Source organism: Pipistrellus kuhlii, unplaced genomic scaffold, assembly GCF_014108245.1.
Source record: "Pipistrellus kuhlii isolate mPipKuh1 unplaced genomic scaffold, mPipKuh1.p scaffold_m20_p_20, whole genome shotgun sequence".
NCBI classification, from domain to species: Eukaryota; Metazoa; Chordata; class Mammalia; order Chiroptera; family Vespertilionidae; genus Pipistrellus; species Pipistrellus kuhlii.
Genome location: NW_023425516.1, coordinates 2070376 through 2096416, shown reverse-complemented (window position 1 = coordinate 2096416; position 26041 = coordinate 2070376). Strand labels below are relative to the sequence as shown.

At 43.4% G+C, this 26041-nt stretch overlaps 2 protein-coding genes and 1 long non-coding RNA gene across 8 annotated transcripts in view; 2 read left to right on the top strand and 1 right to left on the bottom strand.

Moving 5' to 3' along the window:
- Positions 1-275: 275 nt before the first annotated feature.
- On the top strand, positions 276-5466 carry PEBP1 (phosphatidylethanolamine binding protein 1). The gene is made up of 4 exons (XM_036449580.2): positions 276-528; positions 1548-1657; positions 2401-2501; positions 4746-5466. The coding sequence occupies exons 1-4, from the start codon at positions 394-396 to the stop codon at positions 4961-4963; spliced, it is 564 nt and encodes a 187-aa protein (XP_036305473.1). The 5' UTR covers positions 276-393; the 3' UTR covers positions 4964-5466.
- LOC118725605 lies at positions 2508-3590 on the top strand. Its single transcript, XR_004990052.1, has 2 exons — positions 2508-2712; positions 2746-3590. It is a non-coding gene; the product is annotated as an uncharacterized LOC118725605 (long non-coding RNA).
- A 9124-nt stretch (positions 5467-14590) lies between the features above and the next one.
- The window catches only part of TAOK3 (TAO kinase 3), a 140991-nt gene continuing 129540 nt past the window's right edge, over positions 14591-26041 (bottom strand). For 5 of the 6 annotated variants that reach the window (XM_036449572.2, XM_036449575.2, XM_036449574.2 and 2 more), the window contains 5 exons: positions 24895-25134; positions 22680-22892; positions 16981-17163; positions 15893-15957; positions 14591-14865 (listed from right to left, as the gene is read on the bottom strand). In XM_036449572.2, coding sequence (XP_036305465.1) covers positions 14721-14865; positions 15893-15957; positions 16981-17163; positions 22680-22892; positions 24895-25134 — 846 coding nt within the window. In that variant the 3' untranslated portion in view covers positions 14591-14720. Of the gene's footprint in view, positions 15958-16980; positions 17164-22679; positions 22893-24894; positions 25135-26041 lie in introns of all 6 variants that reach the window. The other variant, XM_036449573.2, reaches the window with a different exon arrangement.

Sequence of the window (26041 nt, the reverse complement as noted above, 5' to 3'; positions counted from 1 at the left end):
TTCTGGCAAGGCCTTACCATTTCTGAATTTAGGAGGTCATGCAAAAAGGTTAAAAAAAAAAAAAATCAATGGCAGTTCAATTGCATTTCTTGAAGCAACTGTCTTGCAAGCGGAGCCAAAGCTCCGGGGAACTCGGGAGGGCGGGCTGCAGATTCCCTCCGGGCACAAAGAAGGGCGGAGCCGGCGGCGGGGACCCGAGCGCGAGACACCCCGCGCCACCAATCAGAGAGCGGGGAGCGCGAGGGGGGCGGGCGACGGCTCCTGCGCATGCGCCCCCCCTGCAGCGGGCTCGCGCGCGGTCTCGGGCCTGTTGGCGAACCGCTGGGAGTCGGAGCTGTTGTCCTGTTCCCGGTCTCCCCGCGTCTCTCCGGTGGTCCCCAGCTCGGCCCCGCGATGCCGGTGGACCTCAGCCAGTGGTCTGGGCCCTTGAGCCTGCAGGAGGTGGACGAGAGGCCGAAGCACCCGCTGCAGGTCAAATACTCCGGGGCGGAGGTCGACGAGCTGGGCAAAGTGCTGACGCCCACCCAGGTACCCGGAGGCCTGCGGGCCGTTGGGGCGGGGACCGGGCGGACCTTCCAGCTGGCGGGCGGGGCGCGGGGCGCGGCCCGCGGGAGCGATGAATCCCTTTTCCTCCCCCCGGACTTGTGGGCACAGGCTGGGTCCTGACCTGGGAACGGCGGGACCGCGGGGGGCGGGGCAGGGAGGCGGCCGTGGCCTGAAACGCGTTGGCCTTGGTCGCCCCCGCGTCCCCAGAGCCCCACCTCCCCACCCCCGGGCCTGGGGAATTTAGGTCTCCTTTTGGGGAGCAGAGCCCTCCCTCCCCCCCAGGACACATGACGCATTATGTAACTGGTGATCATCAGAGCCCAGCGCGGCCTCCTTTGTGTTAGCGGGTCGGCTGGAGGGCAGCGGGCCTTGTTTTACAGTTTGGCCTTGACGCCCTTGATGGAGGCGGGACCAGGTCCTGGCGCCTGGAAGTGGAGAAACCAGAAATCAAGCGTTCAAGACCCTGCGGGTTGTTAGTCACGAAGCTCTGGGGCTATGGTGTGAATTCAACTGCTGCCGATGACAATTGATTGTTTTGAAATAGGAAGCGCTCACCTGGCAGCCTTCCCTTTCCCTGACTCACTCTCCACGGCGGGCCACCTCGGTTTTCTCCTTCTCTGTGCACTTTTCAATGTCCAGTTGATTCAGATTCCACGTTAGCAGGCCCAGGTAACCGCCTGGTCACCAAATCTGGAGACCCTGTCATTTCAGACAGCATAAGGTTGTTGTTAAAAGAGGACTCCGTCAGCACCAGGGTTGAAATCCCGATCCCAAATCTTTCTGTTAATACCATGCTAGGTTACCAGCCTTGTATTACTGTATTGCTGATTGGGACTAAAATAAATGATGTGAAGAGCATATTAAACTTCAGCTCCTGGCCTTAGTAGAGTCAACACGCTTTAGCTTTTACTGATAATCTACTCTGTTGGGAATTTGATGGTTGGTTACTTTAGCATTTCTGACTTTTTTTTTTTTAACTCCAAACTGCTCCCTTCCTACAGGTTAAGAGCCGGCCCTCTGGTATTTCATGGGATGGACTTGATTCAAGTAAACTCTATACCCTGGTCTTGACAGACCCAGATGCTCCAAGCAGAAAGGACCCCAAATTTAGGCAAGTTGGAGAAAGTTGTGGAACTGCGGGTCATCCAAATATGAGCTGGTGCTTCTCGCCCGGTGTCAGCCCTTCACTGGACAGTGCTGTGCTAGGCCTGGGTGGCATGTTGGCATCCATGTCTCAGCCACAGCGTGAATTCCCCCCGCTTCCCTCCCCAGAGGGAACTACTGAGAGCCACATCTGCCTGCGGCCTGCTTTTCTACAGCCCACCCTCCCAGCCCCAGCTAAGAATGCTTTTTACATTTTTTAATAATTGGGGGGGTGGGGGGGCCCGAATTGAAGAAAGAAGAATGCTTTGTGACATCTGAAAATGAAATAAATTTTACCTTTCAGTGCCCATGAATAAAGATTTATTGGGACACGGCCACAATAACTTATTTAAATCTTGTCTGAGGCTGCTCATAGTTGAGTTGTCGTGACCACACAGTATGAACTGCAAAGCCGAAAACATTGACTGTCTGGCTCTTGACAGAAAGTTTGCTGCTTTAGACCAGCAGCCGCCAACCTTTCGGACCTTACAGACCACCGGTTGGTGACCACTGCTCTAGACGGTCTCAGAGGGAAGGAGGTGCTGGGTCCTCTCTCCTGCAGGCACATGAGGCTTGCGATGGCCAAAAAGGCAGGACTGTCCAGTTGGCACTGCATCCTGGCATGGAACGGGGCTTCACGCACGCTTGGTGGTGGTGCTGTGGGTGCGTGCTGATTTCCCCTGGTGTTGATGCTCCCGTGTTCTCTCACAGGGAATGGCACCATTTCCTGGTGGTCAACATGAAGGGTAACGACATCAGCAGTGGCACCGTCCTCTCTGATTATGTGGGCTCTGGGCCTCCGAAGGGCACAGGTCAGTAAAGGCTGTTTTAGGAGGCTGTGGGAGGGGAGCCTGGGTGCACTTTAGGGTTGGCCTGAAAGTGCTGCCGATGTTAGACTGATTCTTAGAGCTTTGTTCTTTATTTATGAGCGCTCTTGCCCTAGTGGAGGCTGCAGGTAGTGCAGTCCACTTCCAAGACAGTGGAGTCAGGTGGCTGGAACCTTGGGTTCGGGTTAGATGGACTGTTAGCATTGCCTCTAGGCTGCTAAGCCTTCAGTAAACGGAACTCTGTGAGAAGAGACTAAAGAAGCAGTGTTGCAGGATGCTTGAAAAGGCTTCCTACAGGGGCTGTATATGGACCAAACACAGTTAAACCATCTAAGATCTATTTTCAACTTCGGCCCTGTGGGATCTTTGAGCTTTTGGTTCCCATAAAAAGGTCTAAGAAATGATCATAGTTTCCAAATTAATTATTAAAAATTGGCTTCTTAAAAAAAAAGCTTCCCTTTTCTCTTGAAAATCGAGTGTGGTGTCTTGAAAACACTCTACCCTTCTCATTCTCATGCATTCATAAAAGGAAGGTAAAGGTACATCTTTCTCAGGGATCTATTAAGTTCTCTAGGGCAGTTATAAAATTAGGCAGTTTAATTATGGTAAGTACACACATGAGAATAAAGCAATTCTCTCAAGTAGGAGTTCTGTTCTCATTAACAAAAAAAGCCTCAGTAACTCACACTTTTTTTCATATTCTTTTAGAAAGGTGTAACTTACATGCAATAAAGCCACAGATTGTAAGGGTTTAGACAGTGGGTATTGATTGATGCACATACCTTTTTAAGTTAACTTTTCCCAGAGCTAACCATTTCCTGACACTGCTCTCCATCAATTACTTTTGTATTCCTATAAATGATATGCAGTATGCATTTGTTTTGAGTGATTGGTCTCTTTCACTGGAGATCATGTTTGAGATTCACCCATGTCACTGTTTGTATCAGTAATTTGTGCCTCTTTATTGCTCAGTGGCATTCCATTGTGAATATGCCAGTTTGTGCAGCCATTCTCCTATGGGCTGTATTTAGTGTTTGGATATTATAAGTAAAGCTGCTATACACATTCTTGTCATTGGTGGCCATATGTGTCCATTTTTCTTGGGTAAATACCTAGGAGTAGAATTGTGGGGTCATAGAAATTACCCAAGAGTTCTCCAAAGTGATGGAAAATTTTTATACTCTAATCAGCAGTATATGAAAGTTTCAGATACTGTAGATCCATATTGTAGCATGTAGGTCCCTATCAAAATCCATCCATATTGTAGCATGAGACAGGATTTCTTCCGTTTTTAAGGCTGAATAATATTCTGTTGTATATTTATACCATGTCATGTTTATCCATTGATCTGCCAATGGTATTTGGGTTATTTTCAATTTGGGTTGAATATTGGGAATAATGCTGCAGTAAACATGGGTATACACGTTTCTAAATAACTTTTCTTTCATAAAGTAACTCATGGCACCTATTTGAGAGCAGTACCTAATTGGAGCTTGTAGAATGCTGCAGGTTCGAGGGTGCTTGCTGGCTTGCTTTCGTACGTGCATTGCTGCTTAGCTGGTTAAAGTGAATTGAGCTATTTCATTAAAGCAGTCTCTTGTCTTCCAAGGAAGTAAGTTTGGAAGTAGAAAGGTGATGCTCTCCTGTAGTCTGTGCAGGTATAATTGGGGTCTGATGAGCCAGGGATTTGCTGTGCCCTTCCTCCATTTCTCATGCATTTTTTAGTATCTCCTGCCTGCCAGGCACTGAAGTAAGGTAGGTTCTAGACTCTAGAGAGATAATGGGCAATAAGAAACACCGTACCTGTTTCTTATGGGGCTCTCTTTTCAATGAGATGGTTAAATTAACAAGTAAGCATTTTAGATAGCCATGTTACTGTGACAAGTGAAATGGGCATCCTCATGGGAGTGGTGGGAAATGGCTGGTGACCAGCTCCTACTGGAGATGGGCGGGAATCCTGGAGTGGGATGAATGAGGAGCAAAGAGCAGTAGGAGGGCCAGATCCTATCGGTTAAGAGGCTGTAATGCAGATGTGGATTGCATACCACTTGCAGTACAGTGCTACTGGATGTGTTTCAGCAGGTGAGTGAGCCAGTTCATCTTACCTCACTGGGTTCTCAGCATCTTTGCAGATGGGGTGGTCTGGGTCCCTCCAAGTTATGAAAAAGGATGATGCCTCCATCAGATGCCTAGCTGTCTGTGTATCTTTCCTCCTGCCTCTCCCTCCAGGCCTTCACCGCTACGTCTGGCTGGTTTATGAGCAGGCCAAGCCACTGAACTGTGACGAGCCCATTCTCAGCAACCGATCTGGAGACAACCGCGGCAAATTCAAGGTGGCATCTTTCCGCAAAAAGTACGACCTCGGGCCCCCAGTGGCCGGCACGTGTTACCAGGCGGAATGGGATGACTACGTGCCCAAGCTCTATGAGCAGCTGGCGGGGAAGTAGGGAAAGCCAGGAGACAGACATGGCCCCGGGGGCCCCAACCAGTGTTCTCAAGTTCAGTGATTCATGTTGATTTCTCTTCCCTGTTCCCACTCTCACAGGAGAGACCTGAGCGGATAGAGCTTTAGGGTGACTTTCCTTCTGCCTGTCCTTTATCATTGTACAGGGTCACACACCCTGGATTTATGTTTTGATCAAATTTGAACTCCATTTTGGGGGCTATTTTGGTACTAGGATGTGGTCATCAGATTGTTAATACAAGATTAACAACCCAGAATTTAAAGGTGTATCCTCTGAAGAGCAGTACTGGAAAAGCAATCTGGAGAGTCCCTTTCCTGTTAAGCTGTAGGGCTGGGTGAGGGGTTATCTGAAATCTGATAGTCTGTACCTGTTAAGTTTATCACTCTTCCTTGGTGTAACAAAAGCCAGTCTGGAGTTGCTAAATGGAGTTGTGTTAATTCTGCTATTTGCTTACAGTTGAATAAAAATAAAAATTGTGTGGAAAAACAGCTTCCAGATATTTTGCTCTTTTGGATATGGGGTTTCAGAAATGTGGGAAGTCAAGAGACTACCGGGACGCTGAATATCCCTTTTGCTGACCAGCTGAAATGACTGGGACTTGATTCAGGGACGCACACATGCCATTAAACTATAGTAAGAACAACCGTTCATTTAAATTTGAGGGTTGGTTGGTTTTGTTTTGTTTTTAAAATCACAAAACTTTAGCCAAGTCTCTTTGGCCAAAAAGCACCTTTGTTTTTTGTAAGTGGTTCTGGACCCATGCATAGTTGTGTGTGAACACCATAACAGTTGGCTAAAGAAAAGCCTACACACTCTTGTTTTGACTTATAATCCATATAGAAGCAATACTGAAAGGGGGCAGGGGTGGGGGCAGATCCATCACTCACAACAGTTGATGAGGCAAAAGAAAGGAAAGGTGTTTGAAGGACCACATCGCTGACCTGGTTTGTGGGGGGCAGGGTCCCAAGTTAGCGCGACAGGCCCTAAGCCAGGCTGGGCTTTCCTCCCTTTTCGCTGCCGTGCTTTTCCTGGAAAATTGTTGGAAATGTTCCTCTTGTAATCTTGGGGGAGATAAGGTAGACAGTAATTTATTTTTTACTTCAGGGGCTTAAAATTTATTTTTTTAAAATATTTTATAAAACAAAAGTTGTAAAGAAAACTACCCTGTTGACCTTAAAAATAAATGTGAAAAGTAATCCACCTGGTTGGTCAGGGCAGACAGTGTAGGAAGAAAATACTTTTTCTGTTTCCACTGTAGTTAACGGTTTTCTTTCAGAAGAAAATGTAACAGTATCCTATCTAATAATAAAAGAGTAATATGCACCAGGCCTGGAGCGGCCGGGCCTGGTGAAGCTGGGCTCAGAGCAGCTGGGTCGGGAGCAGCCAGGTGTGGAGCAGCAGCAGCCAGGCCCGGAGCAGCCAGGCCGGGAACGGCCAGGCCCAGAGCGGCAGCAGCCAGGCCCCGGGCCCCGAGGAGCAGCGGCCAGACCTGGAGCAGCTGGTTGTGGAGTGGCCCTGAGCAACAGAGGCCAGGCCCGGAGCAGCCGGGCCGGAACAGCTCGCTCCTCGCTTCTCTCCTGCCCATGCCCCAGGGCTGCTTCTCAGACACGGCTGGAAACTTTTGGGGGAACGTGAGGGTCTGCTGAATTAAGTGATGAAGGCTTAGATCTGGATGTGTTGAGTTGTTGTAGCGCTGGGGTGTTGATCTGTGAGTGCCTTGTGTGGGGTCTGGATGAGGTTGGTTGATCTGTTTGGAAGTGTCTTTTGTGTGAAGTGTATCCTTGGGCATGTGGAGGTATTATTGATTTGAGAAAATGCTAAGTAATTGATTTACTACCTGAAAAATTTAAAGTTCTGAAAGTTTAAGGTCTCTTGCCAAAAAGAGGTTTTAAAGCTAACACCTTAATTTTAATGGAGAAAGGGGAGGACAAGCCCCTCCCACCCAGAACAGGTAATCCAATTCCAGCCAGCAGCTATCTTTAAACAATGTGTTCATTTACATTTGAATGGCTATGCCTTTTGATAGCCTAAGGGCAAGTTTACATGTAAACAAGTTTGCTTCTCAGTTCCCAGGGCAGAAAAAACAAGGTTTAAAATTCTTAGATTTTAAAATTTATTCTTAAAAATATAAAAGTCTATTAATTAAAAAAAAACAAGGAAATTAAAAAACCTGATGAACAATATTAACTTGATTATAATTGAATCAGAGATACGGGAGGGGAGTGGACTGACAATTCTCGGGGAAAAGGGGAGTGGTGGATGCAGGAAGAGACTGAACATAAACTGTGTACTTATGGATGAGGACAATGGGGGGTGGGGAAAGGGCAGAGGGTGGGGTGGGAACCTGGTGGAGGGGGGAAGAAATGAGGAACCTTTGTAATAATATGAACAATAAAGATGGATTAAAAAAAAAAGATTTTCAATGATAATAAAAAATAATATGCAAATTCTCTGTACCTCTGTTATACCCATAAGCCATGCCTATCAGACAATCAGGAGTGAGTATGCAAATTAACCCAATAAAGATGGCTGCAGCCACAGAGTGAGCAGGAGTTTTGGGTTTCCCCGGCAATGGAGGAAGCCAAGTTTTCTGGACACCCTGGCCAGCCTTGGACTCCACTCAGGGCTACAAAATTTCAATGATAGAAGATAAATAAATCCAACAAAAATGGCAGCAGCCACTGAGCTGAAGAGAACAGGAGGCTTGAGTTGCCCCTGGCAATGGAGGAAGCCAAGCTTCCGTAGCCTGCCTTGGCCTTCACTCAAGGCTATAAAGTTTCAGTCATAGAAGATAAACAAATCCCAACAAAAAATGGCTGTGGCCATGGAGCAAGCAGGAGGCTTGGCTCTGCTCAAGGCTACAAAGTTTCAATTATAGAAAGTAAATCCCAGATACCAGGATCACCTCCACTTGGATCACCGTGGGGTGTGGCCGGCCTGCAAACTACCATAGGCCCCTTTCCCAGGCTGTCCCACACCCCAAGGGAACCCCCACTCTGATCTGGGACACCCTTCAGGGGCAAACCAGCTGGCCCCCACCCATACACCAGGCCTCTATCCTATCTAATAAAAGAGTAATATGCAGATTGACCATCACTCCAACACACAAGATGGCTGCCCTCATGTGGTCATAGATGGCTGCTCCTGTGTAGACATAAGATAGCTTGCAGGGGAAGGCTGTTGGGAGGGATCAGGCTTGCAAGGGAGGGCAGTTGGGGGTGACCAGGCTGGCAGAGAAGGAAAGTTGGGGGCAACCGGGCCTGCAGGGAAGAGCAGTTGGGGGGGATCCAGGCCTTCAGGGGAGAGCAGTTGGCGGGGGGGGACCTGCCTGCAGGGGAGGGCAGTTAGGGGCAAACAGACTGGTAGGGGAGCAGTTAGGCATCAATCAGGCTGGCAGGGGAGTGGTTAGGGGGTGATCAGGCTGGCAGGCAGAAATGGTTAGGATCGGTCAGGAAGGCAGGCAGGCAAGCAGTTGGGAGCCAGCAGTCCTGGATTGTGAGAGGGATGTCCGACTACCTGGATCGGGCCTAAACAGGCAGTCAGACATCAGTTGAGGGATCCCAGATTGGAGCCGGTGCAGGCTGGGCTGAGGGACACGTGCATGAATTTTGTGCACTGGGCTTCTAGTATTTACATATTTATCCTTAAATTAGAGTCTTGCTATACAAACAGGTATACATAGTTTTGCTCTGTCTTTCCCCAACTAATGTACTTTCATGCAGTTTATATTCAGTAAATAGGTCAGCATAATTCATGTCATTTTGAATAAATACTCTATTTTAGAGATGTTTTATGATAAACTGCTCCAATTCCTGCTGTGATTAAATTATTTCTGGTTATTTGCTATTATAAACTGCTTCAACAAACCTTTATGTATATAAAGTACTTTTCAAGTAATATAGTGGAAAAATTCTTAGTATTGAAATATTTCAAAGACTATATACATTTTCAGTGCTGATACTGACAAACCACTCTTCAAAACTCTCATACTGATTAAATTCCTATTAATGGTATAGGCAAGTAACTTTTTCCATACCATTACCAGCTTTCTCACACTTTAAACACTTGACAATTTAATATTTATGTACATTTAAAATGATTTACTGTTCATCTGAACTGTTTTCTTTGAGATTTTAATCTTCCCAACCACAGTACTTGCTTAGTTATGAGGAATTACAGTAATCTGTTCCCTTGTCTAAAACACAGACTCAAATGATTCTGAAAAAGGTTAACAACACAACCAAAACGAGGTGAAGTATGTGCACGAGAAGTTCACATAAAAAGAATGATATGCATGAAAAGATATGTTAGTAACATGTTTTACCTATTAAATTGGAAGTGGAAGTCACCTTGCCCAAGGCACCTCACTAGGAAGCAGGTGCTCCAGGTTCTGAACCCAGATCTGGCATCAAAGCCCAGTTCATAACCACCATGCCCGCTTACAAATCCTCTCTGCGGTTCAGCTGCCTCATGTGAAAAGTGGGTGGTAGAGGGAGAGCCATTCTGCCATATTTACCTCAGGGTTGTTGGGGAACAATGATTTTCTGTTGAGATGCAGTGAACGGAAACATGTAAATGATTAACTTGACCTGACTGACAGAAACAAAGTCTGCAAACAGTCACTTTCTCCAAGGCTGCTGCTTCCCTCTGTATCACAGTGCAGTTTTAGCAGCCCTCCAGACCCTAGCATTTCTAACACAACTTTGGAACATGGGAACTGCCCATCATTCTGACTTCATGGCAGAACATATGTAAACGGAATAAGCTAGAAGGTCCTCATTAAACCCTGTGATTAATAGGTGAGACCAGAGAAACACGGATTGATAGCTCTCTAAGACTTAAACATTCACAGAACATGGCCTAAATCCTCTTCTTCATCGGGGAACAAGGGACTTCTGTTCCTATATTGTCTACTTAAAACGCTTCTGTTTTCAGTTGCTTTGGGATACAGACTAGGTCCTCAACATGACCTGTCTCACCATAGCAATAATTACATAAAACATTAAGAGAGATGATTTCACCCCCATTAGCCTCTCGAGCTTCCTGCCACTCATCTTCTCATTAAACTCCAAACTTGCTGACTTCCTCTCAGTTCCTTGAACATGCCAAGCTACTTCCAGTTTGGTCCTTTACAAATGCTGCCTGTGATTCTGCCCCCTACCACCCACTTTCTTGGACAACATTCCTTTCACTTTCTCAGTGCCTCTTAACTGACTTCCGGAATCCTTCCCTGACTAGGCCAGGTTCTCTTGTACTATGCTGAGGCAACATTACAATTGTAACTTAAAAATATGTAGGTGTAATTTTAAATTTAATGTTTTCTATGAAACTGGACCCTTTATGAAGGCAAGGGGAACCAATCTCTGCCTTTTAATTGGACTATCTAGAGACTTCATGTTTAATGTATTATTGCTATGGTGAGATTTAGCTCTACCACTTTATTCTGTTTTGCTTGTCCCTCTTTTTCTTGATATCTCTGTTCTCCCTTCCCTAGGATTATTTGAATATTGGAATTTATCTATTGAATTTGGGCTATTACCTCTTTGGCTTTTCTTTTTTGGTAATTGGAGTTACAATATACGTTACTAATTTTTCAGTCTGCTTAGAATAAAAATTGTGTCACTTCATGTAAAATTTAGAAGCTTGGCAATATATATGTATTTCAAAATAGTTGAAAGAATATGAGGGAGTCAAATACCTAGATACATGTAAAAATACATTCTTTTTTTAACATTTACCTAGGTATTTTTACATGTATCTAGGTATTTTCCATTGCTTGGTCTTCATTCCTAGAGATTCAAGTTTTCTTTTGTTATCATTTCCCTTCAGTATGAAGAATTGCGTTAGCATTTCTTAAAGATTGTCTGTTGGCAATTCTCAATTTTTCTTCATTTGAGAATGGTTTTATTTGCTTTTCCACAACCCACATGCTTTTATTCTTCAGTGTCTTCAGTTTATCTAGTTTTTAATTGTAATTAGCAGGAAGCATCTACACTGCTTTGCTAAACTGGAACAATAAAAATGTGATTTTTTTTTTATATCTTGTCATTTCTATGGCAAAACATATTACTAAATTAGAACCAGAGGGTATATGGAGTTTTTACAGGGGCATGCTTTCAGTTGCCCAGGAATACTCTTTTTTAATCACTATATAAACAAATAATTGCAGAGGATGATAAATTCAAGAAATACACTGACTCAGTTCATTAGACCTCACTGGTAAGCATTCTCTGATACCCTCTGTGATTAATTGTTGCAGCTCCTTCACAATCTTGGTAGCACCCAGTCCTTGTATTGTCATGCCTCATCTTACTCCACTGCTAACTTAGTCTACTGCTGATTTACTTGTTTCCGTAGAGATTTAAACCACGAGCTCCAGCAGAGTGATCCCATCTGTCTTTACTGCTGCACTCCCAGGCACACAGTAGGTGCTCAATAAAGACTTCTTGAATGAGTGTATTCTGATCATAGCAGTTCTAATCCCCCTTCCCTACTTTTTCCTTTAGTTATAGCACTTATTACCATGTCAGATCGTTTATTATAATTATTGTGTTTTCAGTTTCCTCCCACCCCCACTGTAAGCTCAATTAGGGGAAGGATCTTTACCTGTTTGAGATACATTTGGCCTGGCACCTGACATAGAAGGTACTCAAGTAAATATCATTGAATGAATCATTGCAAATCAAAGGTAAGCAGCCCTTACTAATACGTACAATGAACCTGCAATAATTATTATTTTTTTTTTTAACTCAAGGGAGTTCAGTGTATGCTGAAATTCTAGGACACAGGCTCTCTGTTGCCATCACAGCAATGCTTTCATACCTGTTCTCTTGCTGCCATTCTGGTTCTTGTCTATTCTCACTGCCTCCTCGTGAAGGCACTCGAGTTTGACCTAGTGTGTCCCATGTGTTGAGAGCAGGGATTTCTTCCTTCTGGTCTTCCTTCTGGTAACTCTACCTTGGAACACATCACTGACAAACTTGTAAAGAGGGAAATTTTATAAAGATCAAGACCTGTCATCTCATAGACATAAGGCCTTTACACAAGCTAGCTAGACATTTTTCACTATGGAGACTAATGGATGAAATAGACTTCATGAAGCTTTTCTGCCATGTTAAAGACTTAATATTCTGATAAGATGACCTGTGCTTAGGAGGGTGTGTTCTGAAATCAGACAGGTCTCCATTCAGTCTCTACCACCACCATGTATGCTGTAAAATGCTTAGTGTCCCAACCACATGGTAAACATAAGCAGGAAATACAGGTTATCTATTTTTCATGGGTCATTATGAGTCTTCTTTCCAGTCTTCCCTTTATTATTTTCTGTGCACCTAACATAGACATTTCAATGAACTAAGCTGCTTAGGAAACCAGGTGATGACTAGTAATGAATTTATGGTTGGATACATATTTTGTATGTTTTTAGTTTATTATAGTGAACACTAGGGCCCAGTGCATGAAATCTGTGCACTGGGGGGGGGGGGGGGGGGGAGAAGGTCCCTCAGCCCAGCCTGCCCCCTTTCACAGACTTGAAGCCCTCAGGGGATGTCCTACTGATGCAGGAGGCAAATGAGCTGATCGGGGAAGGCACCAGCACCATCACCCTGCTGCTGCAGCCACTACCAGCCACCGCAGGCGCCAAGGTGCTTTCATCAACACAGACTCCAGTCCCTTCACCATGAAAAAATGACAACTTTCTTTAGGCATTTTCAAGATATGTCTTTCATAGGATATGACATTTCTTTCTTTTTAAAAAAAATACTCACCTGAGGATATGTTTCCATTGATTTTTAGAGTGTGGAAGAGAGAGGGAGAGACAGAGAGAAACATCTATGTGAGAGGGACTCTTTAATTGGTTGCCTCCTGAATGAGCCATGCCCTTGGTCAGAATAGAACCAGGACCCTGTGGTCAGCAGGCCAAGGCTCTATCCACTGAACCAAACTGGTGAGGGCAGGATATGACATTTCTTTCTTCTTCTTCTTCTTCTTTTTTTTTTTTTAAATATATTTTATTGATTTTTTTACAGAGAGGAAGATAGAGGGATAGAGAGTTAGAAACATCGATGAGAGAGAATCATCAACCAGCCACCTCCTGCACACCCTCTACTGGGGATGTGCCCGCAACCAAGGTACATGCCCTTGACTGGAATCAAACCTGGGACCCCCCCCCCCCCAGTCCACAGGCCAATGCTCAGGATATGACATTTCTTAATCCCTCCAGCAGCGGACCTTTGTTTTTTCCTCCATGAGTGAGGTGGAAAAACTCTAGATCACCTTCTTGGATTCTTATAACCCAAGTTACCAAGAACACTGCAAGTGGCGGCGTACAGGGAGCATAGCCAATGAGTGGTAAGAAAAAGTGTTTACACTCCAACTGGTTTGGCTCAGTGGATAGAGTGTTGGCCTGCAGACTAAAGAGTCCCAGGTTTGATTCCTATTAAGGGTATGTACCTTGGTTGGGGGCACATCCCCAGTGGGGAGTGTGCAGGAGGAAGCTGATTGATGTTTTTCATCAATGTTTCTATCCCTCTCCCCTCTTCTCTATAAAAAATCAATTAATATATTTAACAAAGAAAAGGTATTTCCTCTGCAGCTCATGTTTAGAGGACCCCTGCCACGGTCAGGTCCACAAGCCCTTGAGGCTGGCAGCCCCTAAGGCTGGCAGCCAGCCCCATGTTGTGGGTGCTGGTGCCCGTAGGCCTGGAGTGGCAGGGGGTATTCTGAGACCCCAGGCACGCAGGGCCTACATGTGTGCCTACAGGCTAGGAGCAGCCGGGGTTCCGAGGATGTTCCCAGGACCGGAGCTGCTTGGCACCAGTGTATGCAAATTAACCCACCAGCTTTGTCAGGTTAATTTGCATACTCACTTTTGATTGGTTAGGGAGCATAATGGAGGTACAGTCAATTTACATGTTTCTCTTAAGAATATGAGACCTTACTGAGATTGTCTTAACTCAAAAGCCATATCCTATAAGACTTATATATTTTACTACTTCATTGATGTGCAAATAAAATCTATAATAATAAAAGCATAATATGCTAATTAAACCGGACAAACTTCCAGTCAAAGCCATGGCAGCAGGAGCCAAAGCAGAGTCAGCTGCCGTCACAGCGGGGGACGGAGCCCCTTGCATGAATTTCATGCATTGGGCCTCCAGTTATTCTAAAAGCAGAATATGAGAGGTGGGGGTCTGTATCAGTGGGATTTCAAATATCTGGCTATGATGTTCTCTTCATAGCATGCCTTTCTTTAAGGGTGCCCAATTTCTCTCCTTAGCAATCTGTACTTCTATGCACGACTGGCACATTGGTGTGTGTGTGTGTGTGTGTGTGTGTGCGTGCAAGTGTGCACGCGCACACACATATGTACACATGTGCCTTTTTCCATTCTTAAAGATAAAAAGGTGTCATTGAACTCTTTAAATAGCGCAACACTATTTCCAGTCTCGTAGAGCTTGGAAGGCACAGCTTTATCTGAGGATCTTGAATGGCTCTTCTCGGAGTAACCGGGGCTACGGAGAACGATTTGTGGAGGGTGGCTCTCCATCTCAATGGTGAACTGGTAAACCTAGAAGGGAAACTTCCTGCTACAATAACACAGCAAGGCGATGTGATGAACACTTTTATTTACAAATATAATTAAAAGCTCTGACAGTTATCATGCTCTTCCTTGGAACCTGAAAAATGTTTGTTTGTTTTTTAAAGTGCATGCAAAAGAAGTAAAGCCTTTTTTTTTTCATCATTTTTTATTGTAAGAAAATACACAGTTTGAAAGTGTGAATAATGCAATATTTATGACCAAGATATGGGACTTCGGGAGGGGGAGGGAAATAAAGAAAAAGATCAAGATGATCTGATTGAGAGACAGTGTTGAACTCCAAATACTGAATTGGAAAAAGGAGGGAGGTGGGGAGGAATAGGAGGAGGAAGTAAAAAAATTTGATCAGAGAAACAGTTAAAATACAATATGAAAATAAGTAATACCTCTCCTTAAATTCCTTCTATACACAAAATACACGATTTGCCAAAGCCCAATTTGTGCTACTGGGATTCTGTGAGCTCCTTAAGTGTATTCACATCCTCTGCAACAGCAGAAAATGATTATGATACAATCAGAATATGCTGAAGACAAGTTAAACTCTTGCCAGCAGGTTCTTAAAAATCACAAGATCTCTTCACCCCACCCCCCACCCCCCATCCCCAAAAAAGTAATAATATGTCACCACTGATATGTACATCACAATTAGTTTCTGTAAAATGTATCAAATTTTCAATCTTTAATAAAACTTTGTTTTTTTTTTTAATTCCTGATGAATAAATACCAAAAAAATAAAATAAAATAAAATAATGCAGCAGCTAGTTAAGGTGTAAGGCTGCGGATATTGTGTCTCTCTCCCCCTTGGCATTTATTATTATTATTATTTTTTTTTGCTTTACTTTCACAGATTGGTGGTAATGAGTGATTGCTTAGAGCAATATACATCCACGTTTGTTGTTGGTTTATTGGTTTTTTAAAAACTGTCTCCAAAGTTTTCACTGAAACATTTTAAATCACATCAATACTGTGACGTGTACTGTGAGTAGAAGAGAAGGCCAGGCTTTGGCCAGCACTGGAAGTTGACACGGGGGGAGGAAGGGCCCCTGTGGAGTAAGAATAAACAGGCACTAGTCCGACACGATGTCAGGAAGAGTAAGAGAGAGAGAGAGAGAGTGAGAGCAACGCCCGTTAAAATGGGGAATGTGGTTTTGCAGGGTCTGAATTTTTTTCTGTTTTATTTTTATTTATTTTTTGTAAATGGCAAAAAAATTTAATCTCATCTATAGTCCTCCTTAGGAAAATCTAATGTAACCAAATTCCCAAATCCCATTCTGAGGCTCTCCATGTCAAAAGTTTCAATCTCTCGCTCTTGCCTTTCCAATAGATACTTTATTCTCTCGCTGCGTTCCTTCTGAAGGGCAGCCAGCTCTTCCTCAATCTGAAATAAGCACAATGAGCAGATTGTTAATAGAAAGGATCTCCCACATGCACACATGCCCATACACCCACACATAGGACCCACGGACCCACAGGAACTCAGAGTACACTATATGGGGGCAGGCGGGAGGGTCCTGTGGTATATGTCTTGTATCTGATCCATTACATCTAAAACTTACTCACAAGAATAAAAATGCTTGGGGCCACCTGGGGCTGTGGCTCTACCATTCTAGCAAGCTAAGCAGCTGGGCTGATGGAGGTCAGTGTCCTGTCTCAGCGGGAGAAAACTCAGGAGAAGGTAAAAGACACTCAAGCACAATTAGACTGTGCTGCTATCCCACAGAGAGCCAAATGCCCCCTGGGTCATCAGCAATTTAGTTCTAGAAAGGAGCTGGCATGGTACCGGTAGTCTTCATGTTGGTCTCAGGGAAGTACTGAAGTACAAATAACTGGTTCAGCAAATAAATGGTCAACAACAGCTTGGAGATGTTTTATGAAACTTTTTCCACTTCATATTTAAAGCAATGAATATTTTAATTCAGATAACATTTATTATGCATGGTAATATCAGCCTCTCTTCATTTAGATTTTTAAAAAGAGCCTTGCTGGTGATTTCTTTTCATTTAGAAATAGCTAAAAAGGAAAGCCAAATCTGCACTTGGCTTCCTCATGCCATTTAGCAGCCATGCTATCAGCTCGCAGCGCTTTTTACATGTCATATCAACTACCCAGTAACCTGTATTCCTCTGGCTGGGAAGGTGGGGGATTTCCTAGTAGAGTAATAGAAAGAGCTTATGATCTGGGATCAGATTTATGCAAGTAACCTAACCTTGCTGAGCCTTAGTATCCTGTAGAATGGAGATTATGCCTATTTCTCAGGTACTGGGATGTAGAAGCAGGTAGTAAGTGAACAGTGTCTACTCTAATCCCCCATTACACAGGCAGGGCTCAGCGAATGGCAGCTTCCTAGGCTGTGCCCCATCCTCCACCCAGCTGCACAGGCCCCACAGGAACACTCTCATACCTTCTGCTCAAGATGTGCTCTGCGCAGAGACACCCTCTGCTCTAGCTTCTGGAGCTCACGTTCATGTTGTGCCTCTGTTTGCATCTTGATTTTGCTCTGATAGGCATTGAGCAGCTCCATTTCCTGCTGGAGCTGTAGCCTCAAGGCCTGGCATTCTGCTTCTTGAGCCTCATCTAGCCGTAACTGCGGGCACAGAAGACATACACTGTAATTCACGCCTCGCTTACAGCATGTAGTGACTACGGGAAGATGTTTCGGTGTTCGGATTGTAACAGGTCCTCTCAGAAAAAAAGAGATGCCCTGGGTACATCCAAAGTTAGGAATCAAAAATAGTACACTCAGCCCAATGGGCTACACACTTCTTAAAACAGTCTTACACACACACACACACACACACACACACACACACTCACATACACACCCCAGCAGGAGTTAGAAATTCTACATACTCCAGTGATTAAACTTGGGATCTTAGAGGCAGACACCTAAGCCTAAACTGGAGCTCCACCATTCACTTAGGTGTGTCACCTTGGCAAGTTATGTAATCTCTCCCAATCTCTCTCTCTCTTTTTTTTTTTTCATCTCAGGAAAATAAGTTCTAAACAACAAGTGCCTAAGATTGGTATGAAGATTAAATGAAAGAATCCATATAAAATCTTAAGGCATAGTCCTGGATGTATATACCAACTATTAATAGTTATTGTTATTTTGGTTTTCACTAACCATTTCCGTATTTAGATATCTTTATCCTAAAATCATAATACATTTATATAACCTTAGGTCTAAAAAAATACAATGAGTCCACTTGAGGAATACAACATAGAGTCGTTATGCTCCTAGCAAGTAATGTTGGTCCTTGTGGTTGGCTATGTATGGCCAGCCAACCTAAACCTCAAATGGCTCAAAATCTCTTCCCCACAGCAGGTAGTCTTGATCATCTTAAGGGGCACATTCTGGTTTGAAGCAGTAAAGCCAGAGCATAAACCAGCCTGATCATTTCTCTCGCTTCCCTGTTCCACCTAAACTTTGTGTTTGTTATGCACGATGATACTGATCCTGTGTGGGGAACGGGCCCAGCCAGCCAGCAGAAATGACAACCTTTGGTGAGCATAGCTGAAGGTTTGGGCCACGAGCAGAAGTATGTTTAGGGATGATGACCCTCCTGTCTCAGGCTTGGTTTTGTCTAGATTTGGCAAGCCCTCAGTTCGGCTGGGAACTCTGAGATTAGAACCCTTGAATTAGACATTTCTACTGAGTTTATCAGCACATATCCAGACATATAGACCACTTTGCCAAGATAGTTATCATTCACCTTATGCTTCCTTCTATATCTGTACAATGTTGAGATACAAAGATGCACAAGACAATTACCAATATATCTCAATATGTTGATTGAGAAATGACTCTTTGAAATATTAGAATAGTTTTAGAAAATTATTTGCATAGCGCCTTCTTAAGTGCTTTTGGAGACATATACTATATAGCAAATGAATACAAAATAAATAATGCAACCATATTTCCAAGGTGCTTTCCAATAATTCATTTTAACCAGCTTTCACTGAAACCCTAAAGAGGATCTCTCTCATTTTCCTAGTAAGAAACAAAGGCAGAAGAAATACTAGACAAAAGAAGTCTATCTGCAGCAGGTACAGCCTTACCGATAAATGCCAAAGGGTTTACTGACCCAATGAGATTGTTATCAATTCCCTCCTGACATGGGAGGCCCTTACCAATAAAGGGAATGAAAGTCTGTTCATTTCTCCTCATCTGTGTTAATTGCTATAAGCCCTGGTCATGTGGGGAAGGCTTCTCCTGTGGGCACTGGAGACCACTGAAGAAACATCACCAGCTCTTCTTACTTCTGGCATTCTATTATTAATGTCAGTAACTATGTTATTCTGTACCAGCTCTGACTCTACAAAAATACCAGTCTAGAAATCAGAGTATATTCCAGTATTTGCTATTGATACCAAATCCATCACAACGTTTTATAAGTAAAAGTAGAGGTAAATATCATGTCTGTTTTGTAAAGTGAGTTAAACTGAAGAAAAGGATGTGATAGAGGCAGCATAACATAGTAGTGGCCAAGCGCACAGGCTTATAAGCTCACCTGAAAATACGTTCAAATCTTAGCTCCTGCTCCAATTAGTCATGTGACCCAAAGTCAGGAGTTGGCATACTACACCTCAAGGGCTAAACCTGGATTGCTGCCAGTTTTTGTAAATAAAGTTTTGTTGAAACACAGACATGCCCATTTAGTTTGTATTGTCCATGGCTACTTTTGTACTACAATAACAGAGTTGAGCAGTTGTGACAGAGATCCTGTGCTCCACATGTGCCTAAAATATTTACTATCTGCCCCTTTATAGAGAAAGTTTGCCAACTCTTGCCCTAAGCAAGTGGCTCTATTTAAATAAATCTTAGTTTCCTTATAGGTAACCAGGGTTAAAACAGTAATGACTTCAAAGGAGTTTCACAAAAATGAACAAACACTTAGAAAATACTTAAAACAATGCCTGGCACATGGTAAGCAATCAGTAAAGGACTGCTGTAATGATCATCTATGTTTTTCTCTCCTTGCTGCTGCAGAGAAAAGGCTGTTTCCTTTTATCCAAGGGCAATCTTGAACCTACATTGCTGACACATTATCTCCCACCTTCTATAACAAGCGTTTAGTGAGCACTTGTTGTATGCCAGGCATTGATGCAGATGCTGAGAGTACAAAGATGAACTAGATAAAAATCCTCTCAACCTTTATGTCCCTATCAACTCCCTTCCCCTCTCCTTCCCTCAGCCTCTCTGTACACCGATCTTGCACTCCTCATTCTGATCCTATTCCTCTCCTTATTTGCTCATATCAAGGTCACTAATGAAGGCTCTTCCAAGCAGCGTTTGATATTATAGATTGCCCCTTTCCCCCTGAAATCTTTCTCTTATCTTCTGATACCACACACCTGCTTACTTTTTCCCTCTCTCCTCTCCTTTTCCTGGCACACCTACCTTACTAGACCATTAAATATGGGTGCTTCTCAGGGCTTTGTTGTGGACACTCTTCTTTCACTAATCTTGCTTCCTAAGGAATCTCATCTATTCCAAAGACTCCAATTATCATCTACAAGCAAATAGCTCCCACAGCTGTACCTCTATTTCAGACTTCTCTTCTGAGGTCCACGCTAGCTTATCACCTAGAAACATCTTCACTTGGATGTTTCCCAGGCCATCAAGCTCAACATGACAAATACTAATCATATTTCCCTTCCCCCTATCCCAATCTGCTCCACTTCCCTTTTATTATTTTTTAACCATATAGGTAAATGGTAGTACCATCTACCATTTTGTTCAAACTAGAGACTTGGAGTCATCTTTAATACCTACCCTCAGCCTAAGGACATGTTTATTAAGCCTTTCCCAATAAACAGAAGTCATTCTTTTAACTGTGTGTTCTAGCTACAGTTTCTTTCTCCTTTCCTCCACTTATAAAGATCTGGGAAAAGCATTCTCACAGTTTCTCTCTCATATAATAACTTAAAAAAATGTATTTCTAGCCGAAACCGGTTTGGCTCAGTGGATAGAACGTTGGTCTGCGGAATGAGGGGTCCCAGGTTTGATTCTGGTCAAGGGCATGCACCTGGGTTGCGGGCACATCCCCAGTGGGGGGTGTGCAGGAGGCAGCTGATCAATGTTTCTCTGTTATCAATGTTTCTAGCTCTCTATCCCTCTCCTTTACTCTCTAAAAAATCAATAAAATAGATTTTAAAAAAATGTATTTCTATTGATTTCAGAGAGGTAGAGAGAGGGAGAGAGAAAAACATCAATGTGAGGGAGAATCATTGATTGACTACCTCCTGCACGCCCCCTAGTGGGGATCGAGCCCACAACCTGGGCATGTGCCATTGACTGGAATCGAACCCAGGATCCAGCAGGTTGACACTCTATCCACTGAATCAAACTGGCTAGGGCTCGTCTAATCACTTTTTCAATGTACTAACTCGCCTTCCATTCCCACCACTCCACTGATTGTGACAATCAATGGACAAATCCACTGCTAGGTCCAAGTGGTCTTTCTGCAACATCTAAAATCCACTAGAAATGCTTGTTCTGGCTTCTGCGATATGCTCTCTCTGGTTCCCCTCCCACATTGCTGATTATTCATCTTCTTCGTTCTACTTCTACTCAGCCCTCACATGTTGGTATCCACAACTCTGTCCTTGGTCTCCTTCCTCTCTAATACTATCTCCTGTACCTGGATCTCAGGTTTCCCTAAAGCTACAACTGCCACCATATGTTAATGATGCCTAACTTCTTGTCTTTTATCCTGACACTCTCTTGAACTCTAGACTTCCTTCTCTGTGCCACTCTACTTGGATACCGACATAGCTCAGATAACATGTCCACAACTCAGCCAATTATCTACCAGGCACCTAAACTTGCCCTTCTTCTATTTATCTTGGTAAAATGATGACCTATCCCACTGTTATCAAACCTATCTTTCAACGATAACTAACTTCGATCTCCTAAATATTTCTATCTCCTAAATATTACTCAAACCCTCCTCCTTCCTCCCCTTTGCCATTAGCATGTTGTCTCTTAGTTCAGGTCTTTATTCCCTTCCCCCCTGGACTATTACAATAGCTTCCTAACAGGTCTCTTTGCCTATATGTAACATATTACCGCCAGTATTTATCACACAAATTTGACCCTTCGCTTTCCTTCTTAAAATGGGCTTCAGGGGCTCTCCATTGCTTCTACAATGGCTTTTGAGGATCCGACCTGCTTCCCTTTAAACTCCTGCCCTATCTACTACTGATAGTTCCTCACATGTGCCATCCTCTGTTGGGATTTTGAATCTTTGCATATACAGTATCCTCTGCTAGTAATAACTTTTTCTCTTGTCTGTTTGGAAAACTATTCTTCTTTAAGACTCATCTCCTTGTGAAAACTCCACAGAATTACCAGGCAAGCTCCCATCTCTGGCTTACCAACGTGTTTATGACCTCTCTATTTTAGGCTCCCACAATCCTCCTCCTCAAACTTTGGGCTCACACCAAAGTTCTTTCAGCCCCCAAATGCACACTTTACAACCTTTGGACCTTTGCTTATGTAGGCCCCCTTCCACAGAACCTGTTTACTGCAGTAAGTTCTTCAGTCTTCGTGGCTCTTGATGAAAAACTTTCCCTAGACTAGATTAGTTGCTCGTACTTACCCTCCGCAGTCTCCCCTCCCCCCCCCATCTCCCACTTCAAAGCATTTATTATGCTTTATTTTTATTTCATGTTTTCTCTCTAGCTCACCGCTCTCTGAGCCCAGCAGGGTGCTGAACACAGATGCTAGTAAAAGTTTATTGAATGAATGTGTCTGTGCATCTTACTCATTTATGCCTGACAATGGTTGAGCAATTTTTGACGAATGAAAACATGATATTATATGTAGTATCTATCACATTTTGCCCTCAGAGTCCCTATGTGCCACAGATCTGATTTAGCTTGGTATTCCTTGAGTTCCATCTTATACGACACACTCCAGCAAGTATCCGAATCGGCTTGGGATTATTCAGCGTTGTCATTTCCTCAGTGCTCTGGGCAGAAAAACACCAATATCCTAAATTTGTGCAAGAATCATCTTGAGAGCAAAAGGCTGGATCTTGAGTTTTCTTGATTCCCAAAACTCTTGAAGCCATGGCACCAAACCTAACCACTTACCGCTTGAGAGGCCATCATTTCATTTATACTCTGTTCATACTGCTCTGCCAAAATGGCAAGTTTTCTTGTCTGCTCATCTTTCAATGTCTTTAAGATTGTTTTGTGCTCATTCTTTGGAGTAACTTCCAACTGGTGATTCTTGAGTGCTTTATACTGTTTGGTCTGTACTTTGCAAGTGTCCTGAAACTGTTTTTTAATTTGCATTTCCATGGCCTGTGTGATAAAGTGACAAAAAGAAAATAAAGACACATCAGTAAATACAGGAAGTCTTCCATTGTAATGATAAAATACAGGTGCTGGGACCATCTGTCTTTTTGTACAGTGACCCACACCACAATAACAAATAATACATATGACACAGCAAGAGTTAACTCTATCAATACTTTTGGTTTTATATTAAACTAGAAGCTGGTTTACAAATTCATGCACTAACTAGGGTCTCTTGGCCTGGCCTGTGGGATTGGGCTGAAACTGGCTCTCCAACATCCCCTCAGAGGTCCTAAATTGCAAGAGGGTGCTTACCAGGCCAAGGGACCCCATCAGTGTATGATAAGAGGCCAGGGATGACCGTGGGAGGGCTTCAGGGTGTGTCCAGCCCATCTCACTCAGTCCTGATTGGCCAGATCCAAGCATAAAACTAACCTACTAGTTGGAGATTCTGCCCCCTGATGGTCAGTGTATGTCATAGCAAGCGGTTGAGTGACCTTAGCATATCATTAGCATATTATATTTTGATTAGTTGAACGGCCAACAGGTCGACTAGACACTTAGCATATTAGGCTTTTATTATATAGGATAAATAGAAATAATTTTTAATTTATGAATGGATGAAAATATGAATTGTTATAAGGGAATTACAATTCTAAGCTGATTGTAGCATACTAAACAGCTCAGTTTGTTAAAAGTTTATTATGTTAATGGTTTCCTAATCAAAATCTTTAGTGTCCTCTATTACTTGTTTTCCCCCATTTTTTGTTGTCCCCTCCTCATTTCCAAGTAAGAAAAAAAGATGACAATGTATAAGCCAGCTTTCACTGTTCTGTGTTTCCTTGACAATTACACTAAATTCAGCATAAATAAAAAGGAAAAGTGATTTTAGTATTACCCCTGCCTCCTCTTAAGAGGTTATACTGTGTGTAGCAATATCAAATATGCATTTTGGCTAGGAGAAGGTGGGGTGTATTATAAGTCCAAAGGCATTCCATCAGTTTGTCTCACAATCACATGAGTATTTCTTGAACCCCTGGAGGAGCTGTGATTACAGGGATCACTGGCTAGGATTTGGCTAGAGAGGAGCATGGCTAGAGTTATCGAGTGGTTCAAATCTGTGTCAAAACTGACAGTGTCTCCCTTGACATAGAGCAATAGTCCAGTCCAGTGGTTGGCAAACTCATTAGTCAGCAGAGCCAAATATCAACAGTACAACGATTGAAATTTCTTTTGAGAGCCGAAAACCAACTTCGAGCATGGGCCACAAAGTTTCAATTGCACTGTATCGTGCCCGCCCACACGTGGTATTTTGTGGAAGAGCCACACTCAAGGGGCCAAAGAACCACATGTGGCTTGGGAGCAGCAGTTTGCCGGCCACTGGTCTAGTCTATAGAGCCCATTTATCACTCAGCCACAATGATCTGGAGGCAGTTAGGGACAGAGGAACTGCATCTCTCCGTTGCAGACACATCTAGATTCACTGCTGATCCCCCAAATATGGCAGATGTCACTCTTTCCTAAAAGCTTGGTGTGCTTTAGCATCTTTTTCAATACAGTCCTTTTCTATTGGTAGTGCTGTTACCAATCATATGACTGGTCTGACAGATGAAACTTATCTGCCCTACACCTGTCAGGTAGCTTTCTTATTTCCTGGTTTTAGAATCATGGGTTGCTGTTGGTCCACACATTACATTTTTTTCAAAGGGCAGGTCAGGAGGCAGTCGGAGAAATTACGTAACGGATATAAACAAAAAGGGAAAGATCATCTTGTAGAGAGGTTTCCAAACCAGCCTGCCCAGCAACATCTCTTCAGGAGTTTGTTCTGTACAGAATCTTGTGCTTCACATCTGGAGAGTCTCATTCAGTAGATGCAGCGTCCAGAAATTTGTAATTTTGAAATGCCGCCCAGGTGGTTCTGACTGTCATCATCCAGGGGTAGGAGCCACTAATCCAGGCCCACTGTGTTCTGGAGCACAGACAGGGAGATTCTTCCATTTCCTCTTACCTTTAAATTTTTTGGCTGTTGCCGGAGTTCCATGACATGCTTTCTGTGCAGTTCCCTTTCCCGTCTCTTATTGTACTCCAGCTGGTTTTCCAGTTCAGTCTGGTGCTGTAGACGGATCAGATCCATGCGTAGCTTCTGTAACGTGTGCAGCTGCCGGTACTCTAGCTCTCGGGTGGACTCATCATGCCGGATCAGCATGGCGTGCTCCATTTCCTTCTGGGTCCGCTTTTTATTCAGTTCCTGCGTTCAGGAACAAAAGATAAAGGGAGAGAGATGAATGGAGACAGACTGGATGGAACTCACAACTGAATGAGGGAGGGCAAGGAACAGCACTACGAACTCTCATAATTAAACCTACTAGGGTTTGGCGGCAAAACCTAATGAGATTAGATTAACAATCCCTGGAGATTTAGGTTCTGTATGCGGGGCCACCATTTTTACAAGATGAGCAACTTCCCAGCCATCACAATTACTCTACCTGTAAAATGGGAATAATTCTATCCAAGCCCTTCTTACCTCACAGGGCTGTTGTGACCCTTAATTAGATGGTGTGACATGCACAGGTCTAAATACACGTTTCTTCAGTTAAAACAGTGGTTCTGAATCCTGACTGCCCATTAAAATTACATGAGGAAGCTTTTAAAACATAAGATGATTGAATCCCACAACCTGAAATTCAGATAATTGTCTGGGGTGGGACCATGACATCAACAGTTTTAAGGGTTCCCCAGGTGATTCTAATAGGCACTCAGAGCTGAGACTCACATAAGTAAATTGATAATGTCTGCAGTGTTCTTATGGGAAAATACCTTTTTTTCCCTGGTATGTATCAGAAGTAGGTCAATTATCTATTTTTTTTTTTTTCAATCTCAGTGTTCACTGCATGCTGAGGAAAAGCAGAGATCTTTCTCCTTTTATCTCATACATTATAGTCTGATCATTTCTAGTTCTAATCATTCTGTTCTTACCACTTCTACTCATGTCTCTCTCTTCTGTTGAAGTGGGGGAAAGAAAGGAAACTAGAAAAAAAGGAGGAATAAGTTCGGTGAAATTTTTTCATTCACCAGTTCAAGAATATTTCCTGAATAGCACTATATCAAAAATCTAAACCATGTGCACTGGGTGCATAAAAATGTTTACTAAGCCA